An 18,516-nucleotide genomic window follows, 5' to 3' on the forward strand; every position below is an offset into this window, starting at 1 on the left:
AATGTGTAAGTCTGACATATTGTGATTTCTCAGTGTCTTGAAGTTACAGCCTATGACCTGTTCTCTCCCATCTCACACACTGTTCTTTCTGCTCCAGGAGACAACTGGGGTCATCAGAATAGCTACAGAGAGCCTCTAAGAAAAGTTCTGCTAGTAGTCTGGGACATGGGGTATTTCTAACAGGTGTCCTAACAATTCATACAGCCAGGCTGCTGGATAATGGAAGAGAAGTTGGGTTAGCAATATAATAAAAACTCAGAGACCGCTTGGGCCAGGAACCAGCAACAGTATTTTTCAGATGATTTCCCATGGAAGAAAGATTATGTCATCACCCTAGGTATCTGGGTCCATCAGATGGGTTTTGCTTAATTGCTCCCATCCCTAGGAATGGTGACAAAAGGTTTATAAGGTAGCTGTAGAAGGCAAAGCATTAACAGGACATACTGAAACTGCTACAGGTAGAGGAAGAAGGTGGTTCTTATTAGTCAGCTCAAGGGTAGTTGTTTTCTGAAACCTGAGCTTAAATAAATGACATGGACTTTTGGTAGTCTTAATTCCCAGCAACCTACCCTAAGAAACTTTAGTTAGAAAGGAATTCAAAATTCTCATCTCTCTCTCCCCTATGCTGGGAGATTCTCCTCCCTCATTCTTCTTTCCTAGCCTTGTCCTGAGATAGTATTCCTTTTCCACAGGGATGATTCCAGTTTAACTGCTTGATATCTTCTTATGAGCTTCTTGTGACTGTTGTAGTGACTTATACTCATTCTTACCAGAGCAGCATGATGTATCTGCTTTCTGCTTTCTCTAGAAATTGGAAGTGGGACTGGAAAATGGTATAAACCACTTCATAATCTAAAATACAAAAACATTTTAGAGGATTTATGCATTTCATGTGTTTTCATTCCTGTGCAGATACAGTTAAATATCAAAGATAGAAGATGGTTATCTCTGCTAGTAAATATTTCTGTTAAATTGTACAGTTAGTGTTCAAAGCTTTATATGCTTTGGATATTGCATTCTATTTTCAGTGTTTCTTTCACAATGTTTTCCACAGATTGTAATCGCGAGAGATTTACCCTGAAAAAATAGTAGGCATGCCAATGCAGTTTCTTCTTCTCATTAAAATGAATGCTTTTTAAAATATATATATATTTTCAAAAATATTGAGGCTGTCACCAAAAGAGTTAAGCACTCCTAGGACTATAATGCTTGCCCAGACAAATGCACATTCCTGTCTGTAAAGACCTAGCTGGAATGTCTAGCATCAGAATTTCACATTTTGTGCAGTCAATTCTATTTCACATACTAAGCCACAAACCCATTATAGTTGAAAAAAGTAGAAGGTCTGTTTTAAATTAGGTGACGCAAATACAGTAGTAACAGAAACCACGGAAAAAGCACAGATGTATAGAATATATGTACATGCAAGGCAGCCAAGTATAAAAGGCAGATATCAGTTAAAATGCTTTCTAAAGGATGAAGTTACATTTTAGCAAATAGTAAAAATGAAAAAAAAAAAAGCAATATATTAATTAAAAAAAGGGAACAATGTTTTATGCTTCTCATTTCCTGAACTTCTATAAAATATGAAAGAAACGTAATCCCCAACAGGTCTTCTGTGAAGACACTATATGCAAGGAAGGTGTATCTTCCTTGGAATGCACTTCAGCAAGAGAGCACAATATGAACTGCTGAAACAAGTAACCTAGACTCATGTGAAACATGCTGATTTAGCATGACTAAAGCAGTCACAGTTGGAGCGTCCAAAATGGCTCATTTTTTCCCCTGTATCTAGTTCATATTTTCTTTTTTCCCTGATGTTTCTCTGTAAGAATTATTCGACCTCCATTAATTTAATTTCTCCCCTATTTTTCTAAATAATCTTTGCTTCTCCATTATATAAAACATTATGCACATTTAAAAAACAATTCTCATAGAAATTCTCACAGATTCTTCAAATACATGTGACAATTTAGAATGCTGTTATTTTCCTAAAATTGTTGTGACAGACTGCCTTATGATATAGTACTAAGATGAGTTAACACAGCAGAAGAGGTAACAGCATTATTAAAACTTGTATACTTTGATATAACAAAGCCATTTCCTCTTGAGATATAACAGTAGCATATCACATACATAGCTTATATGCACTGTTTATTCTTTTTACTAAAATAAATAGTGTGACAGGCTAGAAGTTAAAATTAGTCTATTGTTAAAAAGAACATTTTTGCAATAAATATATAAAAACTAGCCTTTTACACAGTCAGCCCATAATTTAGAAATGGAAACCTGTATCATACAATGGGACTGTGAGAATAATTAAGCTGATTTTCATCTTATGTGATTTTTTAAATCTCTCTTTGCATTCAGTTTCTTAACAGCTGTCTCAAACTCTGACAGCTAGGATACCTTGGGAATGGCAGGATGAGTTTTTTCTTTAAAATATCAACCATTCAGTGTTCTCATATTCAGACTTATTGTGTATCTAATAAATGCCTTCCCAGTGGCACTTTTAAAACATTGAACTAGAACAGATTTCTATATTGTTTTCTCCCTAACATATGGAAGAAAACAACCTGGTACCCTAATGTTTCCTAACTGATTTCTAAAGTATTTAAACACTTGCTTCTCAGTAAAAGAAATTAATGAGATTTAACTTTAAAGAAATGTCTTTAGCTCCAATGTCTTTTGGAAGCCTTGTTTAGATTTTTACATCCCTTGCACTCATGCTTTCCTTCATTTCTTCATTTAAATGAAGAGTAAATCCAAAGGGATTAGAGTATTAACACCTGCACATTTGTCAACTGCGCACACATTTAGAGCAAATCTCAATATACACAAACTAATACAGGTATTGGGAATCTGTTGCATGGCTTCCTCCTTCACACCTGAAGGGTTCAGAAGAATAAGATGTAGGTCTGAACTGTCGATTCTGTTCTACTTTGTCAATTTACAAAAGATCTGCTGTGTGCAAGAAAAGTATTCAAAACAAGGAATTTTGGATCACAACAACCAGATGCTACAGTAGGCTGGAGTATTCAACATGAAGGCTTTCTCCTAAAGACCTTAAGCATTTGTTTTGAAAGATGCATTCAAATTAAGATGAATGTAAAGAAGAGCTGGGGTAAATGAGAGAGATCTCTCTTTACAAGAGATTACTAAAAATACAGTCTTACCAAAACAGATGCTAACAGAATATGATCACTCTCAACCAATAAACCAGGTGAATCATGTGGCTGGATGATTATGCATTTTTCAAAAATTAAGTTAGCCGTAAATAAATACAGGCAATGTTCAAAGATTTTTTTGGAGAGCAGAGTATTGACTTCTGGAACAATATGAATTATAGAGGTCCTGGGTAAAAAAATTGAACTCATCTAAGATGAGTGATTTTTTGGTTTTATCGATTATTTATTTATTACCTATATTCGTGATTATTTGGTTTTACTTCTATTATTTGAAGTAGACCTCATTTTTGTTTTTTAATCTTGAAACATTATGTACATAGCTTACTTCCTCTGATTCATACATTGTTGACCTCATCATGCAGTGACAGTATTGCCCAGTATGTCATGGCATATGGTGTTTCATAAATTCCAGTTGTTAGCTTTATGCTCAGCCTTTGGAACATGCACATAGGGGACAGTCTCATGCATCGTATCTTAGTCCTGTAATATCTAGACACATAACATAGCACAGTATTGTCATTTTTATTTTAAAGTGTGGGATGCCTTCATATCTTGTTTTAAACTGGGAGATTTTTATAAACAAAATAACATCCTCTTTGAGTCCCTTAACAAGAGAAGAGCTGCTGTGCCAGAGTTTCTGTTGATAGTTGTCATACTCCTTCTCCCACATTACACTCCTATGGAACAGTGTAGTCACAATAGGTAAAGGTGTGTGTGTGTTGGGTCAGGGGCTGGATGGAGGGAGGCACTTTTGTAGGATTAAGAACACCTTCCAGTGAGGGAGAGTATTTAAGCCCTTCTTCTAGCACAGAAGTGTCATCTGCTGCCACATCATCAGCTAGAATGAGAAATACAAGGAACCAGTAGCAATTTATCTTAGACAACTCCTGAGTAAAGTTGCTTTACGTTCATGCAAAGCATTATACATACTTTATTTAGCAGATTGACTTAATTCTTTTTCTACAGACATTAGCATTTTAAAGAAAAAAAGTTAATATCTATGAAACTTAAGATTTCCTTGAGGTTTTACAAGTTTCTTAACATCTCAAGTTCAGGAATACTTTCCTAATGTTTTTCTTTGATAATCCATGTTTTGTAGCGTCCATTTTATATTTCATGAGTGTAAAGAAAATACAGAAAATAGTGCATAATGATATGATTCTGGCACTGTAATTTTGGTCATGTGCATCTAAATGATCACATTCCTTTGATATGCCATAGTTTGTTTTAAAATTATGCATTTAAGGGTAAGTCTGGTAAACCACAATTGTAGAGCCTGGTAATGCTTGTTTTGGCTTTGCAAAGTAAGATATCAAAATGGTATAAGATCAGCTTGCCATATTTGGCACCATCATGTTTAAGTTAAACTTGTATTCTAGGTGAATGGATAGTCAAATAAAACCATCCCTCTGGAAATAGCAGGGTACTGTATATAAATTAAAAGAATTATTGGTTGTAAAGCAGTCTGGACTGAATATAACAAATTCAGCTGGCTTGAGCTCAGGGAGCTGTTTCTTTCGCTTCATAACAGGGCTTTTGTTTCAGAATCTAGAGAGCCTATGTTTATCCCAGCAAAAACTTCTTAGATGAATTAACTACATGTAGGTTTGACAGTGTACTTACTGGGACCTCCAGATGTGTGTTTTGTCCATACCATTTAGAATTTGGTGTGGCTGTCCATAGTACCTTACTGTACAAATCTGAAGTAAGCCAAAGCCTTCTCTTGAAAGCCTTTAAAGGCTAACATTCCTATGTAAAATAAACTCTGGCATCTCAGGACTCGTAACTCAGTGTAATTTCCCCTTTTTAACAAAATCATTTTCCTAGTTCTAGCTCTCAGTTCTTGTTTCTTACTCTAACAGACTGTCTGACAGCAATTCAACCCTGGTCAAAGATAGGACTGTGCCCTCCTGAGCTTCAGGTTAGCCTAACTGCAAGGTGAACTCCATAGGTGGTACACAGGAGGAGAAAGGAGAAGGTACATTTTTGGCAGATTCTTTAGAGAGAAATAAAAAACAGTCAGCTGACTAAAACTGCCTAAAGGTTTGGGAAGTTATAGACATATTGTGGGAGGCAGGCTGAAGAAGGAAATGCAGGTGAAGTAAAGACACAGAAGTGAAGTTTATCACAATTCCAGAATTCATTATGGGGATAACAGCCATATGCTAACAAGCAGGCAAGAAAAAGTATTCCAGCTTAGACTCACCACAAAAAAAAAAAACACACACAAAAAAAACCAGTCTCCTCTAATGCAAGTGTGTGTTTAACTATGTGCAACAGGGTACAAAGCAAGCCACAACTTTGAGGCAGAACTGTCTGCACCATTGCCTTAGAATTAGCACATCAAAAGCAGTAACAGTAAGTTCTTAAACCCTATGTTTTAAGAAGAATCCCTAGTGGAACAAGGTAGTTTTTAAATAAGAGGAAAGTCAATTCTATTAAAATAAACAAGTTCCAATAAAATATTTTATATACAAACTCCTCCGCATCTTCAGTGCTCTCAGGTCCAGCAGTTTTCAATTCTCAGGTTATACAAACCCAGCATTTTTATATTTAGAAAAAAAAAGCCTAAGACGACCTTCCTTGACTCTTTTACACCTAACTGTGTGCTGGTCCCTGCCTCTTAGAAGAGATTTCGCACATCCTTCCCTGCTGCAAACTCCATAGCTGATTGCACTGAGCAACAAAAGCTTTGCCAAATGAGCACTGCCTCAGAAACTTACTGCAGGGAAGACCCACCATCCCTTCTCTTTGTGAAAGCCCACCTGAGTTGAATAAAACCATCAACAGGCCAAAACAGGCTAACAGGCCTATTTTCACCTTTTTATAAAATGTAACATGCAGTAAGCTGAAATCAAACATGTGACACAGAACACAATCCATCAGTGTGATGAAGGATAATTCTCAACAGTTACTGTTAACTTTGCAATTACGTGACTTGAAATTCTTCAGTACTTTCACAGCACAGCAGAATGTTCTGAATCACTTGGCTCTTCCTGGTTGTGCTTACTAGCATCACCACAACAACGGAGAATGCAAGGCTTTCCTTCAGCACGTGCTTCATCAAGTAGAGTTCACTGATGTCTTCTGTTCTTTTCACTTAAAATTAGACTTTTTATTCTTACTTTCAACTAGTCAATGAATGGCTAAAATAGCATATTTCTATTGCAAGATACAATGTTTTAACAGAGAAAAAAATGATTAGAAGGTTAGAGTTTGTGAAATCTTTTTTTGAGGCAGGTCATCTTCTTCCTCAAAATACTCTTCATTATTATAATTTACTACTTTATCAAGGCAGTTTACCAGGGTTTTTGTTGTTGCGTTAAACTTCCTAAACATGCATTTGGCATAGACCTATAGAAAGATGGCATGAGCTTTAATTTGTATTAGTTCTTGGCACTTAAACAATTTTTCACCAAACTATGGAAAACCTTGGATCTGACTTATCTACCAGATTATGACCCTCAAATTAGTCAGTTTTAATCTGATTAAGTAGAAGTGTCAGTTCTTTAAGAAATGAGAATGAACGCTTTTTTTTTTTTTTGAAAAGTGAGAGACCTGGCAAATGAGAGAGAAAGCAAAGCACTGAACATCAACTTTTAAGGGGCATTTTTTTCAGAAACAAAATAATTCCTGCATTTCTTCCTGCTGTCTTCTGCATAGAAAGAAGCTACTGTTTTACAGGCCAGACCATTTTGCCTTTAGGGAGGGGAAGTCAGGAACAGGGAAACTCCCTGTTGAACGGACAGCAGCATTCCCATGCCTGCAGCCCATTCCTGTGGCTCCCACAACTGGAAATTAAACAGAAAAAGCAGGCAACACAAACTTGTGGTCAGGTTTCAAAGTTAGCAGACTGGACTAGCTCGACATGTTTGAAATCAAGCTGTGCATTCTTTCATTTCATTTTTTATTGTCTGATCAATCTAGGTGCTTGAAATTTTATTAATATTACTATGACAGCATACTATTGCTCTCTCAACCACAATTTTTAACACATCATTTGTGTAACTTTTCTTTCTCAATGTAGTATTAGATCAAATTTTGCAGTGTGTCTAACAGTGTAAGGGCAACTAATACTAACTAAATCAGCAACTTTATTTTTTTTAAGAGCAATTTAATTTGACTTTCTATATTACTTTTTCTCAAAAATACAGTAAGTCCAGTAAGTTAGAGAAATGTGTCATAAAGCTAAAACAAATTATTTTTCTAAACAAATAATGGGATAACAAGCCACTATCTCTTTCCCATTACTTTTTATAATAAACAAAAAGCTTCAGAGTTTTAGGGGAATTTAAGTACTCAAAACAGATAAAACACGTGAATTCCTTGTAGGCAAAGGTAAGCCACAGGGGGAATGACACCTTGGAGACAAAGTAGTTCTGAAAAATCAATGCCAATAGAGATGAACAAAGTGACAGACCCACAGGCAACTCTCAAGTCAGCAGCTCTGCTTGTGAAGTCTGCCAAGAAGCATAACATGCCTTGGTATTTCCAGCTGCCTGTTAATTATTCTCATTCCTGTCAAAATGCATCTTTCTTGATACACTGTCATTCAAAAAACATTCACTTTAAGTTCCAAAGGCAAACAGGCCAAATTCAGAACCCTAAATCTGCCATGATTCCAATGAAATCTATAATTATACTCTATATTCATGAAGAAATTTGTCTCACATCTTAAATGCAGGAAATTCTTATCCTATTAGAGCACATTTAGGAGCAATTTACCATGGGTTTGTGGGAATTCAAGTGATTCAGGAAATGAGAACTGAAAGACTGAAGCTTATCTCAGATACTACCTGAGATTGTTCTATTAGATTTTAGCATCAATATTTCATCTACTTCTCCCCCTGGGCCTTAGTGGTGCAGGCATTGCTGAATGGTGGAGACTGAACATCCATTTTTATTTAGTAGTTCTTATCTCCCTAAAGAGAGCAATACAAATAAGCCTTTCTCACTCACCCTTTCAATATTTTTTAGTACCAGAATAATCTGCCGTCAAAGACAAGACTATCTAAAGGCAACTAATCATCCTATTTAACTTTTTTGTCCGCTCTCCAACTCAGCCTGTGTCTTAGGTATCATATAGATGCCCAAGAAATTGATTCTACCTTCTCTATTAAAAAAAACAAAAACAAACAACCAAAACCCACATATTTTTTAAAGTCATTGTATGTAAGTATCTTGTAACCTCGTAGTAATTGGGCCTAGTCTGGGGAGAAAAAGAAGTATACATACACATCCCAGTGAGGTACATGGACATACTGACATACTTAAAAATGCAGCTCCTACCCAAATACTAGAAAGATCAGAGCCACGGTTGGCTTGCAGACATAGATATAAATAAAGAAACTGCATTTATGGTGAAGACAGTTTCAATGCTTTAACACAAGTTTGTTATACATCATCTGGAATGAATTCTGAACATTTTACATACTTGAAAATAAAAACAGATGTATGAAATCCTATTGGCACAACACAGCCCAATTTTGAAACGGCTAATACCTGCAAACATGATGATCCTTAAGGTCTAACTTCAGGTGGACTGAACGATTCAGAGCAATCTAGGGATGATAGCAAGGTAGCCAAATAATATTTGGAGTAAAATACATAATCTTTCTCTCAGTTTCTCAATATCAATACCATAGAATCACAGAATTGCTCAGGTTGGAAAAGACCTTCCAGATCATCAAGTACAACCGCACGTATCATATTTGATTATAATTTGGTACAGAATTAGAAGACTAAATCATTTAATAAATTCTGGAAAATTAGTGCAATAATTATTTGCAATCAAACCAGATACAACAGATTAATACGTAACACAAAGCAGAATAAATATTGCCTCCTACAATTTAGAATGTGCAAACATACATGTAGATGCCAAATCACACCTGAATCTTGCTTTCTTCAGACGCTGAGTATCTGTATTAATACTGCATCTTGTATACAGATGTGATCTCTGGTTTTTACATCTGACAATAATACAAATAAATAGCCATATTTCAACTGTCATTATTTTCCCCACTATATTTTAGAAATTTTGCAACCTGTTTTGTAGTCATTTGACAGTACCATACTTTGGAATGTTCAGACTTTATTCTGATTTATGATTAATTTTGTACATTAGCAATATAATCTCAAGGAATCATACATGAATTTGATTTTTTTTTGTTAAACCTATTGAAAATCCAGCATGTAAGTAAGCAAAGTATTTACATAAACTATGTAAAAATTACCAGAATCAATTAAATGCTCCAATAATTGAACTCACTGCACTTAGTGAAGGTTATCTAATGCTGTTTAAGAATCAGTTGCCTAGTACTTTAATCTTGAATGTCAGAATCACATAACTCATAAAACAATACGGCAGTTGAAAAAGCAATGTAATTAACATATATTTCTTTATATCCTTCTCTAATTTATTGCGTTCATCTTCCTCAACTACCATCTCACTAGTAGACCTCATTACTCTTTCAGTTTCAGTTTAGACCGGCTACAAACGAGTTTAATTATTTCACAGTTTGGGCAACATGCCTGACAGACAGCAGGACCTGAACACCCACTGCTGCTTTGATGATACATGTTGAAAGAAAAACTTTATGTTCTTTTCAGATAAAGTTAGTAATTTTCACAATATTGACTAGAAAAATAATCACTTTCTGGAAAAAAATAAAATATGGGCAGTTGAGGTTATTACAGATTGCAACAGACTTAATGAAGCATTGTAAGCACTTGTTTGATGTGTTTGTACTGGTAAAGGAAGATGAATACCAATAAGAGTACATGAAATAGTAATCCACTTATTGATCAGCTAGTACAAGCACCAGAAAAAAAGGTGAATCACAATTTCAAGATATAATAAATAGGACAAAGCATACATAACAATGTTCTATTCGTCCTTTAGCGATTCTCACAGAGCAGATATATTCTCCTCTGTTTGTCCTAACTTCAGAAGCAAATACTCAAATCTTATTACATTAAGCAACGTAAGAATGATTTGTCTTCAGAAAACTACTTATTAAGGATAAAAATAGTATTTCCTAGAGACTTGCCTTTTTAATATCCATAGAAGCATACAAACAAAATGTCAGTACGCTACCTTTGACAGAGGAATTATGTCTTCTACAGAAATCCACATCCATGAACAGGAAGCTCAAGATAATCTGGCAGTTTTAGTGCAATTCTTGTTTCATTGTTCCCATCATATGAACTTCTGGGAACTGCTTTTAACACACACAGCCCACTGGCCTCCTGGGACTGGTCCCAAGGATTTTGATAGGGCTTATGTACTGAACGCTGCATCACATTTTAGAATGGTTAGCCCTAAACAGACCTTTCAAGTCTTAAACAATTAAACAGCACCAAATAAAATTAAAAGCTTTGCCACACATTAATTTTAAAGCTACTCAACATAACAACAGCTTTCATCAAAGGGATTTCTATTTTTTTTCCCTCTGATATGGAATTATCTCATTAGTGAAGAATAATTACATAGTGTGATAATGCATGCTCAGTTTTCATCACCTAGTACTATTAAAACGGCCATTTTAAACCTATGTTATGAGCTGAAGTGGAGAGGGAGAAATACTCAAGTCTGCCCATGCCCTTGTATTGCAAGGCAGTTGTGATTTGACAATCCCAGCAAGTCCTTTGCAGGGATTAACATACTAATTTTTTTTTTTTAATTTATATGCACATTGATTTTCTAAATCTGATCTTCTAGAACTTGGGTAAATGAGAGAGCAGACATGACACAGGGAGTTGCCTTAGACAGAAGACCTCCCTGAAATATTACTTTTGTGTTCTCAGCATTATTTCTTATAGAATAGGATCAACCTTGATTCTACTCCAAAGTACTTTAAGAAGTGATTCAGTTGAGAGACATCTATGCATAGGAAATAGAAGTACAGGACCATCAAGACTAGACGTAAGTGAGTTTGCTGTTAGCTATTTGCCTTCTTAGTCCTCTCATTGTCTTTAATCCCCCAGTTCACAGGGCCTGTGAAAGCAGTGGTGTTGCCCAAAACTAATAAACATCCTAAAAGTGCGTGACACACGCAAACCATTAGTCTGTGCCTGCACTGCCTCCTTGTGTATCAGATACGCTGCCAGTACTTCCCAATACAAAACAATGCCACAGAACAATGTAGAAGAGGACCCATAAGAAACCATTTATACTTAAACATTTGTGTTCTTACTTTGCCACAGGTCATTTAAACTGATTAAAGCAAAACTGATCAGTGAGAACTCCTTCTGATAATAAGATAAACAGTTGGCAAAGAGAATAGCTAAGCCTCTCCAGACCGTCCCTGTTAGTTTCTCCAACCAACATATGCTTCAACTGGTCTTTATCAAAATTGAGTCTCAGATAAATTGTAAAAATAAAGGAAGGGACCGATTAGATTCATAGAATGGCTTGGGTTGGAACAAATCTTAACCCTTTAGCAAGGGCAGGGTTGCCACCCACTAGATCTCACTGCCCAGGGCCCCATCCAACCCAGCCTTGAATGCCTCCAGGGATAGAAGCACAGTTCTCCAGGCAAGCCATTAAAGGGAAGTATTTTAAAAACTTACAATTAAAGTTAAGTTTGAATGGATCGTTGAATAGCTTTATAAACAGCAGACAAGATGTAGATATTGCCATTTCTGGTGTGCAATGCAATGACCATATATCACAAAACTCAACAAACTGAGAAAATAATCCCTAAAACAAATCTGTATGTCTCTTTTGCAGTTGTCTCAGATTAGGAAAGTTGTGGTATCTTTACATATTGCAATAATTGATCACATTTTTTTTTTCCTCTCTTGAATGGTGTGTAGTTACAATTACAAAAGGTTACAACCTCCACAGAGCCCTAGAATCCATACAAATGAAAAAAGGAATGATGGGCTGCTGTATCAATTACACTATGTTATAAAAAGTATCAGTAGGTGGACTTTAAAAGATGAGGGAGTTTAGCTTAAATAAACCCCCAAAACTTTGTTTGAATTGCCAAACTGGGTCAGCAATACAGCATGATATTTGATACTTCCTGATGCTGGCTAAACAGGATGGAAATGTGCCTTTTATATGCTGTAAAATGGTATTTTGGCAATGTTTTTATCTCTACCAAGGAAGGTGCAGGAAGATAGACATTATTAAGATTCAAAAAAGTCAGTAAGAACGGTAAGGATATTTATTCTTGCTTTTATTCAATTAAATTTTTTGGATGACATAGTCACAGCATTCTCTTTTAACCTGAGGCCTAACACATAGCACATTCCCAGAACAATTCCAGACGAAATATTTATTCACAAGTGTGTGGACTGTGGATCCATAAGAGCACAGAGGAACTAACTTCCCAGTCATACTGTATGCTGTGGCTCCTCAAACAGGTAATCTTTATCAGCATCAGAAGAATGCCTATTTTTTGTATATTAAGGCTATGTAGAGCAAGAAAAGACAAATTTCAAAGAGAACTACAAACCTACCAGACTAAATCTATAAATGAGAAGAACAAAACTTATTAAAAAAGAATGTGCTCTTAATCATGGCAAGATTTTATGTACTTTTTTTATTATACTGTAAATAAACTTTCCCAAACACTAGGGAATATTTGGGAATTTTTTAAATTCCCAAACATTAATCCTGACTCCAATTCCTGTAGTCCAACTCTAACTCTTGCATAATTAGTAATGACAGGATCAATTACTAGGCAAAAAGCCAGTGACTTCTATTTGTATGAGCTGAGACTTATTAGCTCTTATTTCTGGGAACACAGTAGATTCTGTTATGAGGTGTGCCCTTAATACTTAGTTGTCCATTTCCAAAACTCTACTTTAACCTATTTTAAATGCTAACACCACTATCCTAGGGAAAGTATCCCTAAAGAGATTGACAGAAAAAGACAGTACAAGGCTTCTAGAAGCATCTACTCAACTCGCACTTCTCTAGACTTTGCAGTGCCCAATAATAATTTTTAATTTATACATAGGAGCCTACTGATGTCATGTAAGACAAAAATAAGTCTATAGTTTTTCATTTGTACTGTTTTTATGCTTATCCGCAAAGGACCACAGAGAATAGAACATAACTCAGTTATGTAGACACAGTGTATTAAAAAAAAAAATCTAGCCTCAAGTGTAACAAAAGTCTTGGTCAGATCCTGGAGAACAAAATCCAACTATAAAAGAGAACAGAGATCCTTACCTTCTTTCTACATCTGGTAGAGAAATAGTATTTTCTCTAGAGGAAGAAAGTAATGAAAGACTTTGGCTGCTAACTGCACTAACTGAAAGCTTGCTGCCAAGACTTATGCATTTATGAAAAATGAATTTACTTCTTAATGCTTTATTTCACTAAGCCCTAAACTCTCTGCCTGACGCTAGACTTAAGCTTAGCCTTCAGGAGGCCAAGGGTTTGGTTTCTGACAATTGGTATAACACACTAGCTTCTGTCAGTAATCACTTCTTTCCCATTTTCTTGTTTACTGCATGTCCTAAATATAAGTGAAAATTCTGACAATTCAAGATACAAGTATAAGCACTAAAATAATTTCTACCAGTAGTTTTATTTTAAAGAAGGACATCAATTTCTACAAGAAATAGTGAAACACTACTCATCTTCTGCAGTCTGGCACAGTTAAGCATTCCTCAGGGTTTAGGGCAGTTAAAATTATCAAACCTTAACCCAATCACATGAACACTAACTGTAAGTGGTTTTAACCAACAGACAAGGGAGTAATCCCCATAGTTAATGTAACACAATGGAAAGTGCAGCAACGACAACAGAGTAGCAAAATCCTAGGCTGCAGCAAGACAGGATTTGCTGAAACGTAACAGCCAGGGGCACAGAAACAAAAGAAAGAAGACAGGTACCTTCAGAAGGCCTCAGGTATGCAAGAACCTCCAGCAAAATAACCCTTGCCTCCACTGCCAACCCTTAAAAGAGGTCTGGGAAGGGGTGGATCCTGGCTCCACCTCCTTCTGTCACTCAGGGGCATTGCATGTGCCTGAGCTCCTCTGGATTGGCCCTGCCTTCCCACCAGGTGTTTAATCACTGGTTCAGGCCATGACTTAGCATTTCCGCTACAGTTAAGAACAATATTAGTCAATGGCTTTTACCAACCCCAGTCATAGTGTTACATTTGTGGGACTTCAAGAAATCATAGAATGACTTGAGTTGGAAGATGACCTCCAAGATCATCTTGTTCCAACCCCCCTGCTCTTGAGCCAGGTTGCCAACCACTAAATCAGACACTAGATCAAGCTGCCTAGGGCCCCATCCAACCTGGCCTTGAACACCTCAATGGATGGAACATCCACAGCCTCTCTGGGCAGCCTATTCTAGTGCTTCACGACTCTGTGTGAAAAACTTCCACCTAACAGCTAATGTAAATCTCCACCCCTTTAGTTTAAAACCATTCCCTCTTGTCCTATCACTATCAGACCATGTAAAAAGTCAGTGTCCCTCCTTTTATAAACTCTCTTTAACTACTGGAAGGCCACAGTGAGGTCTCCCCAAAGCCTTCTCTTCTCCAGGCTGAACAAGCTCAGCTCCCTCAGTTTGTCTCCATAGAAAGTCAGATAAAACCTTCACTGTAACTAACTGTCATACCTACTTTCCAAACAGATAGTCTACTAGTTCCTGTAGGACTGATGCAGCTCAAAGCACAGTTTTCTATTGGTATTAACATAATTACTGTCTCCAAGGTTTAACATGGTCCAGGAACAATCTGTCTTCTTAAGACTTCAAATTCGTCAGCCCTAACCCTATGCCATATTCTAGCTCTTTTCTTATTGCTAATGTTTTTCAGAATACGTACAGGGAAAGACATCATCAGGTATTGGTTTCTACTAACAACAACAATCTTTGTATTGTATGAAAAATCTGAATTAAAATAAAATAAAATTTCCCAAACCTTGACCAAATCCCATATATAATCTCTGATATATAAATTATGTAAAAACAAGAGTTAATCACTATAATATAGAACTGTAAAGAGCAAAGGCTTTTCTAACTCTGGTCTCTTTAAGCTTCTGTGGAGACTGTCAGGTCCACAGAAGAGTTCTTGGTGGTTTCATTTCCAAACCCTCTCCTATTTTAACACTATATATTACCAGAATAAAAATCTTGATAGGAAGACACAATTTCACATTTTGGATTCTATCTATGATGGTGTTAGGTGTGAGCTTCTAGCGAATACACTGCCATTCAGGATTGATGATACTTCAATTTCCTTAATCCTAACTCTAAGCTCCTCTCTTAGTGAGGAAAGGAAGGGGAATGGTGAGCAGGAAGGATATATGATGGTGCTCTAGGGATTTGCGTATTTCCTAACCATACTAATAGCTAGAAACTAACCATTACAGGACAAAAAGAAAAAAAAAAGAAGAAGAAAAAAAGTAACATAAGACTTCGGTTCATCGCTTGCAATAATTTCTTCTCTGGAGCTTGCAGAATCCTACAATAAATTCAGACCTTGACACTGTGTTCCACACCCTGACTTAATTCTATCCCAACTAAGTTTATGAAACTTGGCAGATGAGTCCTAAAACTGAAAAAAAAGTCTCACAATCCTTTGCATTCCCTCTCAGAGAACTATAGAGGAGAGCAGAAAGTGAAGCAAGAAGTAGGAAAGGAGGAGGACCTAGGAGCAGAAAATGGGAAAGCAATGAATGGCTACTAAGAGCAGAGAGACAAGCAGCTACCAGAGTAGAAGTAGCTTCCAATGCATCAGTACTATTTTCCCTAACTTGTAGGTGAGTGTTTAAGCCTAACTCCCTTAAATACAAACACATCCCTTGTTTCTGACAGTTAAGTTCTGGCAAAATAATTATGCTTAATTATTTACATGGGGTCATCCCTGAAGTGAAAGACAACATAAGTTACTGTTCTTGCTTTTATCCATACTTGTTCTTATCTTCATGTTCCTGTGGAACAAGATGCACTTTTTATGAGCGGCATTTTTAAACTCTCAACATTAACTATATTAACAAAAAGAGGATAAACCTCTGCAGCAAGAGAGGTCAGTGTATAGGCTCCTACCAGCTACTTTCCCTTTCTTATATTAGCAAAGCCTCTGTTTCGAATTGTACTCATGTTGTTTGATCTTTTAATTTCTAACACTAACCTTAACAGTAGCTTTATTTCTTACATGGGCCTAGAATCTTTAATTTCTCACATTATTGTTTCTGATAGCAACTTAACTAGTGCACATTCAGTTAAAAATATAAGGATTTTTTTTTTGCCAGAAACTGTACAAGTTCAACTTTCAATATATATATAACAACAAATATAGATTCAGCTTGAAGCAACATCATGTCCCTGATTTAGGAGTTGCATAAGAGTGTAAAATCCAGTAAGAGCTAACAATGCACAGTGCAGCTATATCTAGTCACTTAAGCTTAGACAATATTAACTGAAGAGGCTTCTTTACATTCTAAGCAGAAAAAATAGGCAACATGTATTAACAAAGCTGTTTTGTATCAGATTTCTTCTCTTATTATTTGTCTTCCCTAATTCTTGAGCATCCAAAAATGAATCAGTGGGCCAAAATGAATCACTGAGCTATTCTGTAGCCCAAAGAATTTGGTAAGGAGTGGAGAAAGCCTTGGATTCATCCTTCAAAACCTTAGACAATGGAACTGGGGGAGCTCAGCGAGGCTTTAAGTCTATTACTACTGGAAAACAGAATCATGGAAAGAAATACTGTTGTTTATTTTGTCTGCATGCATGCATTTGTCTGTGTGCATGCATATTTCTCTCCCTTAAAAACTATGAAAGGAAGTCCACTAACATTTCACCTAGCACTGGTCATTCCACTGATCTCCTCTCCTCATTCCTCTAATCATGTCTGAAAAAAAAGATATTTTTACAAGGGTTCAGTTCAACAAAGCAGTGTAACTCACTTTTTTTCTTCCCGGTATTTTCATACAGTAGAAAACCCTTAGAAAATGTAAATCTGCACCAGAAATTAAACAAAGATGAAATGTGCACCTAATCAAATAAAAAGACATTGAAGTCATGGAGAAAGCAGTGAATGATAACCTTTTTGACATGCACTTATTTTTCAAAATTAATTTTTGTACTATGAATGTTTTAGAAGGTGTCAGCTTCCTTGTGAAGCTAGAAACAAGGTGCTTTAAGCCAAGTCAATGTCCCCTGGATATACGGAAACTAAGAAAAGCATCCTGCTCCTTCCAGTGCATTAGTTATTCCCAATGAATAATACACTTCATAAACAGAGAGAAATCTCCACTTTTGATGATATCCAGAAGTGTGCTATGAAAAACACATTATGATTTCAAGATTGCAAGAGATCATCACGCTTACAGTTACATTTCATCACGGTGCCTATAGTCAGAAAGGTGAAAGCGCTGCCCTAAGTTTCTTGCAAGCTATGCAGGGCCAAAGAAATGTATTTATTTCTCACTAGTTCCTAACCCCTCCCCCTCTCTGCCCCAAAATACAACAATGACCCATCTGTGCACATACAAGAGAGCAATTCCTAATATTTAAACATGGGCTAATCTGCCAACACTGATGTGTCAGGGACAGAACATAATGAATGTCACAATGCTTAGCCTTTCTTTTCACTAAAACTGTCTTGAAGAGTAACGAGGAACAAGAAAGCTAATGAAAAAAACAAACCACTGTGGATTACAGTTGATTTAGAAAATAACATTATTCTCCTCAGTTTTTCTTTGAAAATATTTTCATGTTTTAATCCATCTATTAGTTTCAAGAAAGAACATATTTCTCCTGAAATTACATCTGAGGGCTGCAATTTACTACTACAAATCTTTAATACTTTTATGACTCTCAGAAAGCTTATCTGCACTTTGAATCATATCTGTTCTTTGATATATTTTCACTGCACTTAGGCTGTGATTATTTCACTGGGACACCATTGTGGCAGTTAAAATTACAAACTAAATAACTAAAAAAATCAGTTAAATGAAAATCAGTAGTCCTTAAATACTGGATCTCACGTGTCATAAGATGAGGATCTTCAAGTACCTAAACAGCATGTAGCTTCTGTCTTGCAGCCACTGAATGTGATGGCGTTTTATTACACACCTATATGGCTTGACATGGTGGAATGCAGAACTAACTGAGCTAGCAGTAAAAAAATGTTCTTGTACGAGAATCAATGTAGAATTGATGTAGAATTCTACAGAACTGTGTATCAGTGCAAGCATGCCACTTCACCTGGATTGATATATTTTCCTTCTACTGTCTTGCAGAGATCTAAACTTATAATTTGGAATGCCAAATACTCAGCATTTTGTCCCAGTTGTTCTGCTTGGAAACAATGCAGGACTACAGAGACAAGTGAGTATCTTT

The 18,516-nt window shown here is 36.2% G+C and overlaps 1 protein-coding gene across 14 annotated transcripts in view; it reads left to right on the forward strand.

The window, feature by feature from the left end:
* Positions 1 to 18,516, forward strand: part of COL11A1 (collagen type XI alpha 1 chain) — a 257,188-nt gene that overhangs the window by 93,824 nt on the left and 144,848 nt on the right. For 13 of the 14 annotated variants that reach the window (XM_021404548.1, XM_021404553.1, XM_021404557.1 and 10 more), the window contains one exon: positions 18,417 to 18,504. In XM_021404548.1, the coding sequence (XP_021260223.1) occupies positions 18,417 to 18,504 (88 nt within the window). Of the gene's footprint in view, positions 1 to 15,764; positions 15,930 to 18,416; positions 18,505 to 18,516 lie in introns of all 14 variants that reach the window. The other variant, XM_021404560.1, reaches the window with a different exon arrangement.

Source organism: Numida meleagris, chromosome 7 (genome assembly GCF_002078875.1).
Source record: "Numida meleagris isolate 19003 breed g44 Domestic line chromosome 7, NumMel1.0, whole genome shotgun sequence".
Lineage (NCBI taxonomy): Eukaryota > Metazoa > Chordata > Aves > Galliformes > Numididae > Numida > Numida meleagris.